The 18,881-nt window shown below is 40.9% G+C and overlaps 1 protein-coding gene across 6 annotated transcripts in view; it reads left to right on the top strand.

Moving 5' to 3' along the window:
- Positions 1 to 18,881, top strand: part of SHANK2 (SH3 and multiple ankyrin repeat domains 2) — a 698,629-nt gene that overhangs the window by 311,722 nt on the left and 368,026 nt on the right. For 5 of the 6 annotated variants that reach the window (XM_050955213.1, XM_050955215.1, XM_050955220.1 and 2 more), the window contains 2 exons: positions 7,707 to 8,016; positions 13,161 to 13,330. In XM_050955213.1, coding sequence (XP_050811170.1) covers positions 7,707 to 8,016; positions 13,161 to 13,330 — 480 coding nt within the window. Of the gene's footprint in view, positions 1 to 3,845; positions 4,022 to 7,706; positions 8,017 to 13,160; positions 13,331 to 18,881 lie in introns of those variants that run through there. The other variant, XM_050955216.1, reaches the window with a different exon arrangement.

Raw genomic sequence — 18,881 nt, 5'->3', positions numbered from 1 at the left:
GTTAATTTTTGTATCTGAGAACCAGGAGAATACATCTTAAATTTTTATGTGGTTTACACCTGTAGCATTTCACTCTATCAGCTACTCTTAGTTACATAATTATGCCGTGCTTTGCATTCTTGGTAACACACATTATTTATTTGTATGTGTTTTGTGGTAGTAACTAGAGGCCCAGTCAGGGATGTAGACCCCATTGTGCTAGTGTCATAAACAGATAGCTAAGGGTTAATGTTCTTTTACCTGTAAAGTGTTAACACAGGGAACCAATCACCTGACTAGAGGACCAATCAGGAAACAAGACTTTTCAAATCTGGGTGGAGGGAAGTTTTGGGTGTGAGTTCTTTGTTCTTTGTCTTGGGTCTGACCCTCTCAGCTCTGAGAGTGATTTTTCTATCTCCTGCCTTTCTAATCTTCTGTTTCCAAGTTGTAAGTACAAGGATAGTAAGACAATAGGTTTATATTGTTTTCTTTTGTATTTACATGTGTGTAGTTACTGGAGTGTTTTGAATTGTATTCTTTTTGGATAAGGCTGTTTATTCATTTTTTCCCTTTAAGCAATTGACCCTGTATATTGTCACCTTGATACAGAGACTATATATTATGTCCTTTTTCACTCTTTTTATGTAAAGCTTTCTTTTTAAGACCTGTTGGAGTTTTTCTTGAGTGGGGACTCCAGGGAATTGAGTCTGCAGCTCACCAGGGAATTGGTGGGAGGAAGAAGTCAGGGGGAAAATCTCTTTGTGTTAGATTTACTAAGCCTGACTTTGCATACCCTCTGGGTGAGGGGGAGAGATTAGATCTCTCGGTACTTGTGTTTCCAGGACTGGAAGCAGGGAATCTCCTAGGGTCGTCCAGGGAGGGGAGCCTGGGAGGAAGTAACAAGGAAACAAGGGGAGGGGGTTATTTCCCTTTGTTGTAAGACTCAAGGTATCTGAGTCTGGGGGTCCCCCAGGGAAGGTTTTGGGGAGACCACAGTGAGCTAGGCACTGTATAATTCCTAGCTGGTGGCAGCGATACCAGGTCCAAGCTGGTAACTAAGCTTGGAGGTTTTCATGCTAACACCCATATTTTGGATGCTAAGGTCCAGACCTGGGAAGAAATGTTATGATAGCTAGTTACAGTAATCACTTAGTGGGGAAAAAGATGATCTCAAGCCGAAAGTGCATTGGTAGTTCAGTTTAAAATATCAGATTTAGAGCCAGTTTTTTATAGGATCACTTGAGCCTAGGGATGGACTAAGGCTGGATTGAACAAAGGACAGTTAAGGTCCTCATGCTGCAAATGGGTCCCCAAGTTTTGTAGCTGACTCCCATATCAGAAATAGGAATTTGGAATTCAGAGTTTCTGAAGGGTCCTATTTGTGTGTGTGGTTTTTTTTGTTTTGTTTTGTTTTTTTTAGTCTATTACCTTTCCCTTCCTAGAGACAGATGAGCAAGTCTGAGAATCCATGATATTGGTAAAGGCTGTTTAGCCTTTACATTTTTTTTTCTTTAGCTGGTGTTGTGATTAAGGCACAGAACTGGACAACAGGAGACCTTGGTTCCATTCATTTCCTGTGTGACTTTGGGCAGTTCTCTTAAGCTATCTGAAGCTCATTCTGGGCCTAGGCTTTATATGCTGCATAAAATAGCCACAACAAGCCTGGGAAGCATTTTCCCTAGCCCAGGAGCAATGTAGGATTGACTGTCTACCCTCTCTCATAGCCCCTGTGGGACAACCAGTTAAGAAGCTCTGAGGAAGCTGCTTCAAGTTAATGGAGTTGATGGAATTGATCTTCAGGTTAGAGATGCTCTTGGAGCTGATCTAATTTATGCTAGGGGCCATCTTGACCCCTACAGTAGCCCAGGATCCACATGTCACAAATGTCTTCCCTTGACTACACCTTCTTTGCTGTGCATCTCAGCAAATGCAGCACAGAATCTGCTTCTATCTCCTTTTGCTCATCTGCAAAATGGGGATAATACACAGAGTTATTGTTGCTAAATTTATTAATGCTTGGGAAGCTATTGGCTTGGTTGGAAGGCATTATAGAAATTCAAAGTAGCATTGATAATTGTAGTCTCTTTCCAAATCCCAACTCTAAAAGGTAATCAGTGAGATTAAGTTGAAAAAGCAGGAATAACTTTCTAATGCGCAGAAGCTGATACATTCGTATCAGTGACAATGTCAAGTTCTGATGTGGAAGTTCTTATTCTGTAAGCTGTTTTGATTCTCACCGTGAGGGCCTAATAAAATGCATATATTTATAAGTTTATGAATAAGAGTCCAAACTTATTCTACAGAAGGCTATACATAGTTTAGATAGTCAAAAAGACCATTCCTGTGCCCACAGGTTTTCTATGCAAATCTGTGAACCAGTGTCAAATCCATTCATTTAACTTGATATATACTCTTGCCCCCATTTCCGTTGTATATTTTTCACCTATTGAGTATTTTGTTTTAAATTAGTGGGCTGAATTTTTATCCTCACAGATTTTTTTAAAATCTGTAATTATATCACTTTGTAAGAGTATTTTTTCATTAACAATAATAGCTACGTAAACACTGAAATTTTAAATGAATTGTGAACCGTTAATTATCAAGAATAAATAACTACTTTTCTTTATGTTGTGAGTTATTTTATAGATGGTATAACAGGCATATGGAAGTAAAATCCAACTAAGTAATCCATGTGATCCCTCTCCCTTTTTTTTTAGTTGATGGAGTAGTGTTCTTAACAACACAAAGATCTAGCGTTTAACTGCGGATCTTATCCTAACAATCAGCGGAGACTACTGCAATGGAGTAATTATTAGTATTGGGTTTATGCTGTTTAAATTTAGGTTAGTCTTTGTAAATCTTACTCCTTAGAAACCGTATGTTGCATTGCTAAAATATTTATATATATATTTCCAAAATGGAATTATGCAACAGCTAAGTATTAATTTTGTTGTGAATGCCTAAGTCCCATTTCCTATTTGTAGTGTTTTCAGAAAGGTAATCTTCAACTTTCTGGTTGTTTGTTCTTCCTCTGTAAGGATGTTTACACTGACTTTCAGTGATATCCATAGAAATTTTTCATGAATAAAACCTTTGAAAAGCTGCAATGGTTAAAGAATGTATTTGTCATCTGCATAGAATTCGATTAAGTAGCTCGGTTGCATGTTAATGGTTTTTCCCCTTGTACAAAAAAAAACTATTTTATTTCAGTGTAATTATCAGTAATGGAGAGGGAGTGGAAAATAATTGATGCTTGCATCTCATCCTTTTCAAACTGGAATGTGGGTCATGTTCATAAATGCTGTTTAGTGGCAGTTTGTCTAAATTTTTAATGTAGGCATGGTGTGAAGCTTGCTTATTGTTAGATGCACACACACACTCAAATTGACTCTGACTCTGGACAGCATTGCAAAGACAAGCAAACACATTCTATGCTTTTTGATATTTATCTGAACATTGAGATTCTGGCTATAAAAGTTTAAAAGCTAAGCACACTTATTCAATAGCTCCCATTTCTTTCAGGATTTTCCCTTCACAAGTTCTAGCTGTTGAAATGCTGATATGAAGTATCTTTCCATGAATGATTCCCTTCCTCTCTTTCCAAATATAAATTTTATCCCCTTAGCCTGCAACGCTTCTTCTTCCTTCAGCCCTGTGTTTGCTTGTTCATAAATGCAATGATTACAAAAGCACAGTAACGTCTGAAAGACTGTGGTGGTGGTGTTCACATGACTAATACTGTGAAAGATAGCAAGATTTTTTTTTGAGCAGCTCCAGTCTACGCACAGTTGGTTCCCAGCTGACAGACAGAATGTGGGGTGGGCTTTGTCACCAGAACGCTGGGTACTGCATGCCCAGCGATGCTTGCAATTACACAGTGCCCAGAAACCTGCTGCTTATGTCAGGGTGCAGGCAATTTAAACACATAGAAACTGGGTAGTTTTTTCCCTCTTTCTTCCTAGAAAAGGTTATGTAATGAGGGGATTGCTGCTAAAGTAAGAGAAAATGAAGTCTTTGTTAAATGCCTTAACAAAGAAAGAAGGTAAGCAATGAACTCTGAAAATTTGATGTTTGAGAGCTGATATTTTCTTGTGTACCTTTAATGTGATCTGCTTACTTATTGTATAATTAATCAGTTCTTGCCATTTCTTTTTTCAAAATTCTTGTCTGTCAAAGCATCCATTTAGGCAACTAATTATTAGATCTAGTTGATACCTGACTTATTCATTTTAGTTTTAAACTTAGGTAAATATACAAAATGTTCTGTTTTCTAGGAAATCCATCTGAAGATGTATAAGCGATTTCCTAGGTGAATATTATCACTGTAAGCTCCTTAACTGCCCTCTCATAAGTATGGATTGTTAGGTATAAAATTCTGAGAACTGGAAGGAAAGTATTATTTAATTCTTAGGTTTGATATAAGGGTACAATAATTACTTGATTTGAAACTTAAAAGCATGGAATTCGTTGAGATGTTTTCATGTCATTTTATAATAATTGTTTCTCCAAACAACCTTTGCAATAAGAATTTATAAGATCTGTAAAATTAACTAACAATAAAAATTAGTCCAACAGTGTTTAAAGCATGCACATTTGTTTCATTATTTTGTGGTGTAGTTATTTTTTATTGTGAAAATAATATAAATATTGCCATGTAAGAGGCAGCTAAGAAAATATCCACCCACTTACAGTTTGCAGATTGCCAGGGAAAAAACAGTTGGTTGGAATATTAATCATTTTGGGCATGAAAGAGGTTATTTTTAACTCTTTCTGCATAGATATGTGCCTAAAAAAATCCTAATTGTGGTTTTGATAATTTTCTCTTTATTACATTCACAAAGAAAATGTTAGTCTTTAATTCAAAAAGTAAAGACTAATTTTACTTGCAGCTATCTCTTTAAAAATATAAAATTGGTATTGAACCAAATGTTAATTCCAAAATGATTATTAAAATCCTCTGCATTTGAAGTATTCAGTGGGCAAAGATAAAATTTTCATGAAACCTGGGAAACATATAAATGTTTTTTATTTGGAGTGGTATGCACAGTTTTCATTCTTCTCAAACTTGTCAATGTAAATGTGCTCAGAAATACTCATCTCATTCTGTCAATTAGGCCTGTGATATCTATGCAATATGCAGAACTATTAATTGCCCCCCCCCCCAAAAAAAACCTTTCAACTTTTTACAATAAATCTTCAGTAGATAGTTTCTAATTTTTCAGTTTTTCAGGAGCTTAGATTTTGAATGCTCATAGTTTAGTGTGGAGTCTCCATCCTGTCCATTTTGTGAACTAACAAATAATTCTAAGGGCCACATCTGGGTCCTCTTTGAAGCCAAATGCAAAACTCCCATTAACTTCAATTGGAGAGATATGTATATATAAATGCTATAAATAGGCAAGCCTGTACCTATTGTATCCACATTATTTTGTGTAATCTTTATTAAAAGAAAATATTTTACCTTATTTTATCCCATAAGATCTTACACACCATCTGCTTCTCTTCAGTGACATTGTTAGTAAGAAGTATGCTAAATGTCCCAAGCATAACTGTATACAAACTGTACATCCATATCACACATTACATGTAGCATGGCAAGACAACAGTCCCAGAAAGTATTCTAAAGTGGCAATGAATAAAAATTGAAAAAAAAAGTACCTTTTTTGCAGAGGATTCAGACATGCTTAATATGGAAGATTGTGTTGTGAATTTTCTTTAAGAAGTTTGGGTTGGCCTTGAGCTGAGTCTTTTAGAAGCATTGTGTCATACATTCAAAAGCACCTAAGTGCAGTTAGCAACACAAGTTCCATTGACTATCTTCTAATTGCAATTTTTTTTCCTAAGTGGGCGTTATGATATACTTGAAAAATCCTCCTTTCTCAGAGGCTCTGTAGATTTTTGCTATTTCCATTATAAACTTAGCACTCTCTTAAGTCTCATCCATCTTAACAACCTTGTTGGTAAAGATAACTATTTAATTTTTGCTTCAAATAAAATACAGTGGAATTTAATATCAATTTTAAATCCTGTTCTCTGTATGTATCTCTTTTAATATTTTGTAAGAGAAAGTTTAACCTAAATGAGAGTTTCAGCTACCTGGAATTTTGACTGTTTACTATGCATTTTATGATCTTCCTCAGAATCACTTGTCAGTCAAGAATTCTACTGAAAATTATTTGAGGAACTTCATTCTTTCAGCTACAGTTACAATTGGTTAAAATATTCTTCTTTTCCTGTCCTAAAATTGTGTGAAGCATTTCTCTGTGATCTTACTCATTTCTTGTGTTTCACCCCAGAGATGGCTGCATATTAGGGGAGGATGAAGTGATTTCTGTGTATACTAATATCTATATTAAGATGTGTGTGTTTTTTATAATGTGACATATTTGTTCTATTTTATATAAGCTTATGCTTTTAAAGTTTTGGTTGATACATAGTTATCTTTTAAGACGAATGACATTGTATAAATGCAAAATATTATCTGGGGTTTCTTTCCTAACTGAAATATTATATATATTTTTAAAATTACAATCTGCGTAGTCTTTTGAATTATTACAGGCTGCCTTTTGTTAGTGATATCATTATTATTACTTTGCAGATTTAGATTTGTGAACTCTGGATTCAATCCTAGAAACCCTCTGAGTCCCACTGAAGTTATTATTTTGAAGGATTATTTTGCATAAATAAAGACTAAAATAAATAAGCATTTTCAGGATTGGACCTCTATTAGTTTATGAAATTAGTAGGAAAAACCATCAAATCTAGGGTGTGTATAAGAAGCCTTTTATTAGAAAAATCTCTTTAAACTTTACTTGAGGCTAAAGAACCCATTACTTTGAGAAATAGAGAGTCTTGGGGCATAGTGTTTACTAATATAAATTGTCCCATAATTGCAGTGCTCTGCTAGTAGCATTTGAAGGATCAGGTCACTGATTTGTATTTTTTTTCTGCTAAAAATAATTAGTTAAATGATTTATTGCTATGTTTAGATATGTCGGTATATTCTCCCGTGGATGCTTGTGGGAGCTGAAGTGAGCATATTACCTCAGGATACTGCACTCTCTGCTCTATATACAATAATAGGTGCAATAGAAATGCCTAGATTAGAAAAACAGACGCCTAGGGATTATGTCAGTGTAAGAGTTCTAACAGAAGAAGAATCTGTCCTGAATTTTTAACCTAGCAGATGGAGATAAGGTGACCGCTAACATTAAAGATTTCCAGGCTACTCCTGAACTGACAACGGAACCAAATTCTCTCTCAGTTTAGGTCTCTATAGGAAAAAGGAACTCAGCAGAAACAGCATAAAGGAAGAAGTTTCTGTGGATCTGTTCAAGTCCATGAACTTGTGTTAGGCTTCAAAGAAAACTTGAGAGCTAGAGAGAGCAAATAGTGTTGAGGAAAGCTTGGCAAAAACCAGATGTCTGACATTACTATTTATTTATCATTGATGTTTCCAGTATTGTGGGGCTTAAGTACGTATTACAACCAGCAAGTCAAAGTATGTTGCATATGAAAGTAGTTTTCAGTTTTAATTACATTTTAAATATAATTCTGTTATTTAGCTTGATTAGATAATCAGCAAAGATAGTTTTTCCCTCTTACTCTGCGCACCCGAAAAAGGTGCCATATGTTGTTGAATCTTTTTAAGGAGTGATAAATATGCATAAATGATAAAATCAGATGTGATTACCATAATTGTTTTTCCCCTCCCCCTCTTAATACAGTGCCATTTAGAGAGGCCCCTACCTATTCAAACAGGAGGCGAAGGCCCCAAAGCACATTGGCAGCACCTCGTGTCTTACTTCGTTCCAACAGCGATAACAATCTGAACATCAACAACATTCCTGACTGGTCAGCTTCATCTTCTGCTTCTTCACACCGCAGCCTTTCACCTCACCTATTTCAACAGATGCAGAATAATCCTAATGGAACTGTAAAAACTGTTGGGAGTTATACCCCCTCATCTCGGAGTCGGTCGCCATCATTAAACAGGGTAGGAGAGGATGCAAAAAGACAGCAACATAGGCACATCAGGTGATCTTTTTCAATATTCCTACAGCATGAAATATACCGTTTTATTGACACACTGACCACAATATTCATTAGTACAGATTTATTATAAATGTCCATCTTGGGCCCAGGGTAGAAGTGAACATTTGAAGAAAATCATATGCATTGGAGCAATATCCAAAAGCTAAACTTGTCAACACCTCTAACCATTGCTTTCAGATACTCTTATCCGCTCCATCCCTTTCCTCGCAAAATCTGTGTAAATAGGTAAACCTAGCAGTATGATCTGAAGCTTACCAAATCATGCTTTGAAATCCTCTACCACTCCCCTCCTGTTTCAAGCAGGATGTTAGTAGAGCTGGAGATAATTTTTTACTTTCAAAATGTAACGTTCTAATTTTTTTCAATTCCAAATGACCTTTTGTTTTGAAATTTGATTTTATTTTTAGAAGGTTAAATTCAAAAACAAAATGAAATGTTTCATCCAAAACAAACGTTGTATTACTTTTTTCGGTTTACCAAAAAGTTTGAAATTTGAAATTTGTTTCCAGATGACCCAAAACAATTTTTTGTTTTCTATGTTTTGGTTCAGCCAAAGAATTGAAAAATCAGTTATTCACACAACTCTAGAGGCAAGTAGCTTGAGAATCTTGTATGGTTGTAACAGCTCTAATAAATCATGGGGAAAGAGAGAGACTCTCAGGTAGTAGGGACCAAACTCTCTCTTATGGCTGTAGTTTGCTTACTCTACAGTTGGGTGAGGAGTGCTGTTGTCCATCAGGTTGTTGATGGCACCTGAGTCAATTGCTTTCTTCCGTCCCCCTTCCCAGACAGCATTCAAGGCCAGTTAGAGGCAACATACCCAACTCCACAGCCTCTTAAGTCCCACTTCCCCTGAGCTGGAGCTGAGCAGTATGCAAGAAGGAAGAAAAAGTGGAGGACTGAGTTAGGGGGGTTGGTGGGGGCGGAGCTGAGGAGGGGCAGTGGCTGGAGGCTGTGGTGGTAGGGAACAAGCATCATCTTCTGTTCCCACTTTCTGCAGGGCCCTAACACTTGAGGATTTTGCTGCTTTATTTTTTCCCCCTTGACTAATAAGTGTGACCCAGTGGGTGCCCCCATCAACCTACTTATGGGCTGTGCCTACTGGATGAGAAGTCTTGCTTCATTGGAGAAAGGTGGATGCTGGCATACATTTTAATAGAACAAAATTGACAGATTAGGTGTGAATGCTTTATCTTTAAAGAATGTCAGTACACTCCAGAATGCAGCCCTATAAAGGGATAATTGCAGTTTATGTTAGAGGGAGAGTCAGAGACTCAAATAGAATTTAAATATATTGATCCAATAAACTTAATTTTATTGTCATTCAAAATAATGGGCTTTCTCTGTCATATTTCCTGATCTCAATATGAAAAAAGAAAACGAATATTGTCAAGTAGCAGCGTTGGCTACTGTTGGGTATCACTTTGATATTGTATATAATAGATTTATATCTATATTTGTAGTCATTAAAGCAAAAGAGAATTTGGCTGAAGTTATCATTTTCCTATTAGTTTCTTCCTTTACTTTACTCCTTTTTTCCCTTCTCCTCCCCCTCTTCAGTTATGGGCACTCAGCTAACACATGTTTTCTGATAGTGGCATCAGCAATACCACCAGAGTTGTCTAATGTTGCAGTCTACAAAATTCACAACACTTTTTTGTTTAAAACACATATGGCATTGACCACTGTATGAGATAGGATTCTGAACTTCATAGGCCAGTGGTCTGATCCAATATAGCAAAGTGTTCCAATGTTGTATATTGCAATAACTGTGCAAAGTCATTCAATTATTACCTTTGGCCTCACTCCTGCATAGAGAAACTCGTGGGCAGATCCTTGTATCTATCTGGACACTGCAGTAGGATTCTGCATAGATGCAGGGGTCCACCTGTTAAATTGTCTTTGCAGGCCCCGGACCCTCCTATTTGTTCCTTCCAGTTAGAGGGAACGTGTTTTGCTTTCTCCAAAGGACAATCTAGCTAAAAGCTATTTAAAAACTTGGCTTCTAATTAGAATATCCAGTGTTACTAGAATAATATCTCTAGGTTCCTGGAACATAATTTGTTGATTTATGGAGCTGGGCAAATAATGCAAAAACTTTCTGTGAATATTAATTCATTTTTTTAAATGAATTTGCTTTGGCTGCTCTCATCCCTCTTTTGTGCTCACTATCTCTGAATGCTTGAGTGAGTTTCACCGGCATAACTGTTAACGGAAGCCAATTTCATGCCGGAAAATTTGTGGAAGCCAAATGTTAAGTCCTCCATGTGCAAGTATTTGTACTGAAACTACTTGCACACTTATCCAAACATGGAGTAGAAACAGTGCCATGTGGTATAACCTATGAATATACATCCCAGGCACCTCCAGTGCATCTGCTGGTGGTCCACAGAAAGCTGGCTGGTCACATGATGCTAGCTCTTATTTCCAGCTTCTAAATTTGTTGAAGACCACTGAAACACTTTTTCCTAATATTCTGTGCAACCATAATGCCAACAGACCCTGGTCGTCGGTGGGTGGGAGTGAACCGGGGACCTCTGGAGCTTAGTGTATGAGCCTCTACCGCATGAGCTAAAAGCTAACTGGGGCTTAGCTAATGCTGTAGAGCAGATACATTAATTGCTTTCTCTCTCTCGCTAAGTGGTCTCAGTGCCACTAGATGGGACAGAACACCATACCTAGAAAGTGTGGGGGTTATACAACTAGTGCTGTAGTTACCACAAAGATGTTGTGCAGTCGTGAATGGGGGCATGCATAGGACTCCTTCCACCAATTCTCTTCCTTGAAGTTTCACCAAGCCTTTACTTTGAGCTTGAAGGGTAATCTTTGTTCTCTCCCCTTGCTATTTGCTAGTGGTTCACATAAAACTGTCCCTCACTTCAGTCCAAAAAGCCTCAGTCAATTCAAAAAAGTTTTTTGTGGCTTTCTGCAACCTAAACCAAAGAAAGCAAAAAGGAATGAAAGTGAACAGCTTGCTCCAGCCAGTCCCCAATAAACATACATTTTCCATAAAACAATCTTTCTGTTGCTTCATGGTGAGCACCTCCTGCTTGTGAGTGAGCTTTTTGAAGAGTTCTTCCATTTCTCAGGAACAGCTTTCATCTCCCCATTCTCTTAAAGCCACGCCTGCTTACAGTTGTGATTAAACCCAGCTGCTCCACTTTCTTCCTCTTCTTGGATCTACATTAACACCTTCCTCTCCCTCTGGATGCAAGGGGTTCGTACATCCCATCAATGAGGGGAGGATGCCTGTGATCATATTTGGAATGGGAGGTATTCACAAGAAAATCAGTCTATTAAAATGAAGGTGGGGGGAGGCCTTACTCCCTCCTCCCAAAAGAAGGGAGGTTGAATCTTTTGATAGGTATGACATAAGAGGCTAGGATGTGACCATATGTACAATTGTCCTGACCTATTTCATCCATCTAGTATTTTTCTTTTTGAAATACTAACCAGCCTTAACGATTAAACTGGGATTTATTGGAGTGGAAGATGCCAACTAAGATTAAAGGAAGCAGCATCTGTAGTACTTGGTGCTAGCAACAGAGTTAAAGGAGAACCACCCCCTCAGAAGGAAAGGGGATTCTTAAATCAAAGAAGTGGTGATGGTTCATATCCTAACTCATAAAGTTTGGAGGATTTATACTCTACCAGATTAGATATCCTCTATGCCTCCAGCCTGCATAGCCACTTGAAACACTAAGTGGAGTCTGTCGTTATTGGCACCAGTCTTTGGCTCTAAAAGAAAAGAAAGAAAAATAAAACTAGAAAATGATCAAGTCTGAGATCAAAGGCTCCTGATAATGTTTGGGTTACTGCAGTGAAATTGACTTGAGTGGATGGGGCAAAGCCTTCCTTCAGATGTTCCACTATGTTAAACTTTTTCCAAGCTTCCCTTGTTTACTTTTTATCAACAGTTTTGACCCAGTCTTCATTCTTTCATATTCTCTCCTCCCTCCCCCCGTTTTGTTAGACTGTAAATAATCGATATTTGTTTCCCTCATACGTTAGAATGCCTACTTTCACTTTGTCTTCTTTACACCAAAAATGTATTTGTGAAAGCTCACCTTGTTCCCCTTAGGCTGAGCTAGCCAGTGAAGTTTTCTGAATTATCTATATATGTTAGCTCAGGCAAAAATCCTGCTTGCTCTCCCTTGCCCTAATGGTGTTTTTTGTTTAAAAGGATATCTTACTCACTAAGCCAAAAAAAACCACCCATCCTTCTCATCCCAAGCAATTACGCAAGTATTAACTCATTCTTGTTTTTTTCCCTGCCCTTATCTTTCCCCTGAAAACACTGATTATTTCTATGTATTCTTGTTTCCTTTGCATATATTCTATTTTCAGCATTTCCATGTAAGGCTTCTTGTTCCTTGCATTCATCCTTAGCAGTGGAACTGTAGCATGTTGCACTTTTTTTATGATGCCTTTTAAGATTCTTCTACCCACACTTGAATTTTACCATTTCCTCCCTGGCACTAGACATCGTTTCTTAACTATTGTAATATTTGGTTTCCTGAAAGGAAATGCCTTTGTGGTGATGTGGTCTAGCCCCTTTATCAATGAATTCTTCCTTATTCAAAACAAGTAGTAAGTGTTCATATTTTGATCACTGATAGGAAACTTCCCCTGAAGTTCTACTGTATCAAATACAAAAGACATGATGCATCTTTGGGTACGTTCAGAGTTATGGTTTTGGTTCAGGCCCATGAATGTTACTATAGAACTATTGTGAACACACCCATTCACAGCAATAATTGTAGATTTTAGTGGTCTAAAGTGTTCTACTTATTTATTTTTGCATCATTATGATGTGCATATAAAGTGTGTAAAGTAAATTAGCTGAAGGGCTAGAAAACTGCCTGGTTGTCTCAGTTATTGTCTTTTCACATTTTGTTTTAACAAAACGGTCATTAGTTGCCCTTTTCCACTTCAAATATTATCTAAAAAATAGGGTGTCTAGACTAACAAACTAGTTTTGTTTTTCCAGTAATACTGCCTTTTTGCAAACTGCGTACTTTTTGCATATTCTCACCACTAAATATGTTCTGTTGTGTCATGAGAACAGAACAATATAAATGTCAATTTTAAATGATAAACTAATGCCATTTCATTGCAATCCCCAGTGCCGGTTATAATCCCAGTGCCAACAAGGATGTTATCGCTGCTTTGGATTATCAGGGTCCAAAACGCAAACTTTACAGTGCTGTACCTGGAAGACTTTTTATTGTCGTCAAGCCATATCAACCTCAAGGAGAAGGAGAGATTCATCTGCACAAAGGGGACAGGGTGAAAGGTTAGTCTTTTCTCCATTAGTTCCTGAGTAACCATAGCATTTTTTCTGCTTATTCACAGATCCTGTTTTTAAAGCCCTACATTATCTCATCTATAATAGAATAATTTATTTTGTTTAGCTCATATGTTAATAGATCTATTATTTTCACTCCAGTATTTCTTTACACCAGATTTTGCTAATAATTCGTGGACTTCGTTATATTTTGTAACCAAAATGTATTCAACTACCATTTTTGTTATAAACAATTTATGCAGTGGGTGCCATTGAAACTTAAAAGTACCTGCAGTAACAATGGTATCTTCCTGTACTTAGAGTAAGAGGCACAGAACTGCAGTTATTGTAGAGGGGCAAATATTGAGCTTTAAGGATGTTGTAAGATGGTGGGCTATCTCATCAACCCAGGAAGGAAGGAATGCTGTGCCTGAGTCTGATTCACACCTTACATCAGGGCACAATTTATTGGTTTAAACAAAAAGTGTGTAACACAAAAACAAAGCAATTCCCTTGCCCAGCATGGGCTGCAGTTCCCAGAGGCTTTTTCCTTTGTCTCTCTGAGTCTCTGGAAGGAGGATATACTGAGTCATGTGACATATTTTTTCTGGCTGTTCTACATGACATGAGGGAGGAGAGGGGCACTTTAAATTGTGCTGGGGTAGAGGAGGGAAATACCTTCTAAGGTAAAAGGGAAATTAATGGCTACTAGTTTGCTTGAAAGCAAAGAACATGTTGCAAGTCAGGATCTAACTTAGGTTATGTCTACACTGCCCTGCAGTTCAGACTGCAGGGCTGTGAACAGCCGTGCGCACCAAAGTGATTTGCTGTAAGTTACCCTGTGTGGACACTGCGGGCGCAAACTTAAAGGTTCCTAGAAGAGGAGAATGTTTATGAGACTAGTAACCCTTCAGTTCGCATCTGCAGTGTCCACAGGGAAGCTACAGAACAGCACTTTGGTGTGCACTGTTGTTTGCAGCCCCGTAGTCTGAACTGCAGGGCAGTGTAGACATAGTCTTAGTGTTACTTTTCAGAACAGCAGATGCATCCCAGATGTGACATGCCCAGTTTGTGGAAATGAAGGGCTGCATTGACGCCATTGTTCTTGCCCTCCTGGACAGTAGTATAGTGCCAGATTGGTGAAGTTGGTAGAGGTTAAAATGTGGGTAGAAGGGCAGGAAACACACACACCTTTCCCATCTGGCTCACAGATAAAAACTTGCATCACAGTGTAGGTTGTCAGTAGTACTTATCTACATGCAGGGTCATAGCAACAAAGAACGTGGCCCCCTCCGAACATATGTCCGGGGCCCCTTACAGTGCAGAAACGATAAAAAACTAAACAACTAAATAATAACATTTATCCACCGACCGCCATTATGAACACAAATACACATTTGAATGGGTCCAACTAAAATTCGAAACTGACCGACAGACAACTGATGTAGCCAATAGCATTATGATGTATCATAATGACTTCACGGTTTTGTCAGTAAAACCGACATGGATTGTGCAATAGCGTCAATAAATGTCACTTACCTAGTTATACCTTACATTTTTTTTGCCACTTTTAGGGGCCCCCTTCCTTGCGGGGCCCCCTCCGGTCGGAGGGGGCCCCGCAAGGAAGGGGGCCCCTAAAAGAAAACAGTGGTTCAAGATGATCCTCATGGAGGCAGCTCTATGCCTCCATTCTGACCTGGGCTCGCTACATGATCATTTTAGCTGATCTATAATGTTTGATTCCCCCACCTCTAAGATTATTAACCATTAATCATTGAGACATGGGGCAGATTCTCTGTATCATTCTACAGTAGAATCTCAAAGATAAGAACATCAGAGCTATGGATGGAGGGGCCTAATTTGGGATTTTCCCGGGGGTGCTAGCCCCCTTTTTTCCCTAATCCCCCTTCCCGCCCACATTCCACCCACCCCCATCTCTTCATGTCCCTGATCCTTCCCCTCCCCCTCAGCACCTCCTGTATGCCGCTGAACAGCTGATCGCCGCAAGCACTGGGAGGGTGGGGGAGGAGCTGATCCGCGAGGCCCGCTGGCGGGCGGGAGGCGCTGGGGACAGAGGGAGGAGCTGACGCATGGGGTTGCCAGTGGATGCTGAGCACCCACTATTTTTTCCCTGTGAGTGGTTCAGCCTCCCCCTGCCCTGTGGCTTCAGCCCCAATCTCCTGCTTTGCCCCCCATGGCTGAAGTCAGTAACCTTCTCTTTAGTGTGATGGAACATTTCAGAGTTACAGACATCCTCCATTCCCAAGGTATCTGTAACTCTGAGGTTCTACCGTAATCCCTTTCGTTTTAGGGCAAAGGGAGTGGATACAGCCTCCAAATCTCCTACTAGAGATACTCTGGCATGGGGGCATTCCCAATGGCCAACAGCACAAGGGGCATATTAGGAAAGGACATTTTAAGGTGTCTGTGTGGGGTGTGAGGAGTACCTGAGGACAATGCACTTCAGCTATCCCCACCTGCCAAACAGCCTTTTGGGCCATGGTCTCCTGATCCTTTGTGGCTTAAAACAGAGAAACCTCAGGACATTTAGAGTGCACCCCAACCCTCTCCCCATAAAATGATAATGAATATTTGATCTTAATAAAGTAATTAGTGTAGCATTTCTTTCTTTTTCTGATTATTAAAGATGATGGAAATACTGGGGAGCATAAATCAGGTTTTTCTTCGAGTGCTTGTTCATGTCCATTCAAATCAAGTGTGTGCACATGCAAGTTGACCGGAAGATTTTTCCCCTAGCAGCATCCGTTGGGCTGGCCTGGGTGCCTCCTGGAGTCGCACCCTCATGGCACCTAATATATAGCACTGCCGACCCGCAGCCCCTTCAGTTCCTCCTTACCGCCAGTAACGGTGGCTGGAGCTTCCCTTAGCTCTTGCTCAGCAAGTTCATTCTTTATATGGTTGTATATAGTTAGTCATTAGTGTTATTAGAGTCTTAATTTAGAGTTTGTTGACCCTCCCCCCGGTTCCCAGAGCTGTGGTATGCTGCGGTCTCTGGGTTTCAAAAACTGTGTGGCCTGCGCCAAGCACATGCTGAAGAGTGACCCGCACTCATCGTGTCTACAGTGCCTGGGGGAGACCGATCAGAAAGATCATTGTAAGATGGGAGTTCCGTCCGAGAACTCTTAAGGAAAGAAAACAGTGGTTCAAGATGATCCTCATGGAGGCAGCTCTATGCCTCCATTCTGACCTGGGCTCGGGAGACCCAACTCCTACTGTGTAGTCCTCAATGCGGAGTGTCCTGGCACCGCTGGTGAGCTTAGCATCGAGAAAGGACTCTTCCCGAGATGCTTGGCACCGACATGGCTCCTCACGTGGCCTATCTGATAATAGGCACCATTCCTACTCACAGGTGCCTCAAAAGAAAAAGAAGCCAGACGATCATTCTCCTCTGGCCAAGCCCCGGGATGTGCAATCCCAGGCGAGCCTCTCCTCGGGATCCCCTGCTGGCGCCATGTCGACTCCTGCCCAAGAGGAGCAGTCGAGTCTGGCCCTGCCTTGATCACCGGCGCCTACACAGCAGCTGCAAGTCCTGTTGATGCCGGAAGTGTACCAAGCTGCTCGGGACCTCCTCCATCCTATGGCACCGTTCTCGCCTGCCAGGGAGTCACTCTTAGCACTGGCAGATCTGCATCCTCCGGTGCATTGGAAGGAGAAGCTGGCTATGATGTCAGACGCTCCCCCTCGCCATGTCCTTCAGTGCCAACCCGCTCGGACAGAGGGTCTACCTGCTTCCTGAGCTCTTGATGTTCAAGACACAGAGTATCAGCTCCTCCGTGATCTTCAGTGTTGGAGCAGAAGTCACAGGTCGAAGTCCGGTAAAGAAAGAAGAGAGCCCCAGACATGGCCTCCGTAGTGGCAGAACCTGGGTCAGTGGCCCTTCTGGACCTCCTGAGCTTTTCACTAGGGCTGTGGAGGAACCCAGCGTCCATGCTCTACGACATCTTCCATAGCCTCTGCTGCCTTCGTGCCACCTTCTGCTGTGCATCTGCCCTTGACACCTATGGTCCCAATGCTTCTGCCTCTGGCTCCATTATCAACTCCAGCATTGTGCTCAGACCTGACCTTGGCGCTGCCCTTCATGGCATTGACGCACTCTTCTCCCACGCCTACACCTTTGTCGATGTTGCTCTCACTGCAGGTGGCAGGCCCTATGCTTCTGGTGGCTCTTATGAGCGTGCTGATGTATCTCCCTGCCATAGGGCTGACGGTGGCACCAATGCATGCTTCGACATCCGCAGCCCCAACACCATTGACAGCACCACTACCTCCAACATTGCCCTGGGAGTCACATGACCTCTCTGGGGAAGATGGTAAAGAGCTTCCACTACTGGCACACACTTCTTCCTCTTTGTCACTGGATGAAGCATTGGTGGGGCAGCCATAGCCCCTGTGTTAGAGGACAATAAAGTGCTACAGCAATTGCTGTGCAGGGCTGGAAGGGTCTGGGCATCAAGGCCGAGGAGGTGGTAGAGGAGGCAGATTGCATGGTGCACATCCTAGCACCCTCGAGACCTTCATGTATAGCCTTGCCACTTATAAAGGCTGTGGACACTGCCAGCTGCCAGCGCAACCTAAGAACCTGTGGCAGACGCTGGCATCCTTGCCACCTACTGCTAAGCTCAATGAGTGGTGGTATGAGTCCCCTCCAGAGGTTTCGAGCACTTGACTCGATGGTGGTCCTTGTAGCTAACCAGCATGGGAGACAGGGCTTTCAAGGATCCTCCCCAAAGAACAAGGATGCTAAATGCCTTGACCTTGTGGGGAGAAAGGTCTACTCGACATGCGGTTTGCAGCTCCGTATCGCTAACCAACAGGCCGTTGTGAGCAGGTACTCGTATAACACCTGTGCAGCAATGGCAAAGTTTTTGGAGCTTCAGATTCCTGGTCGGAGTTTACTGCCTTGGTGGAGGAAGGGAAGCTAGTCTCCTGGGCTTCCCTGCAGGCTGCATTAGACACTGCAGATGCTGCCACTAGAGTGATGGCAACAGGGGTAGCTATGAGGCACAGTGCTTGTCTCCAAGTCTCAGGGTTACCCTACGAGGTCCAGCAAACCATTCAGGACCTCCTGTTTGAGGGTAAGACTCTGTTTTCTGAAAAGAGAGACTAGCAGCTGCACAGCCTTAGACTCCCGAGCCACCCTCAAATCCTTGGGCCTGTACGCCCCTGCCATGCAGCAGAGACACTTCCACCCACAACCTCCTCAAAGGTTCCAGCAGCAGAGCCACCAGGACTGTTCTTGGAGGAGGAACAGGGAGTGGCAGGAAGAGTTTACACCCTTCCTCAAGTCAGGACTCTGGCAAGCCCAAATCACCCTCTGGTCCTAAACAAGCCTTTTGAAGGTGTGGTTGAGGATGGTGCACCAGATCTTGGACTAGATCTAACACACCTTACCTTTTCCTCCTGACTATCCCCTTTCTACCATGCATGGTCCCATGTCACCTCGAACCATTGGGTGCTTCACACGGTAGAGAAGGGATACTCCATCCAATTCTATGCCCTCCCATCCTTCCACCCTCCTTTCCTGTCCCTCTTCAGGGAC

This window comes from Gopherus flavomarginatus, chromosome 5 (genome assembly GCF_025201925.1).
Source record: "Gopherus flavomarginatus isolate rGopFla2 chromosome 5, rGopFla2.mat.asm, whole genome shotgun sequence".
In the NCBI taxonomy this organism is placed as follows: domain Eukaryota; kingdom Metazoa; phylum Chordata; order Testudines; family Testudinidae; genus Gopherus; species Gopherus flavomarginatus.
Note: the sequence above shows the minus strand (reverse complement) of the source record. Positions and strands in the feature narration are given on the sequence as shown.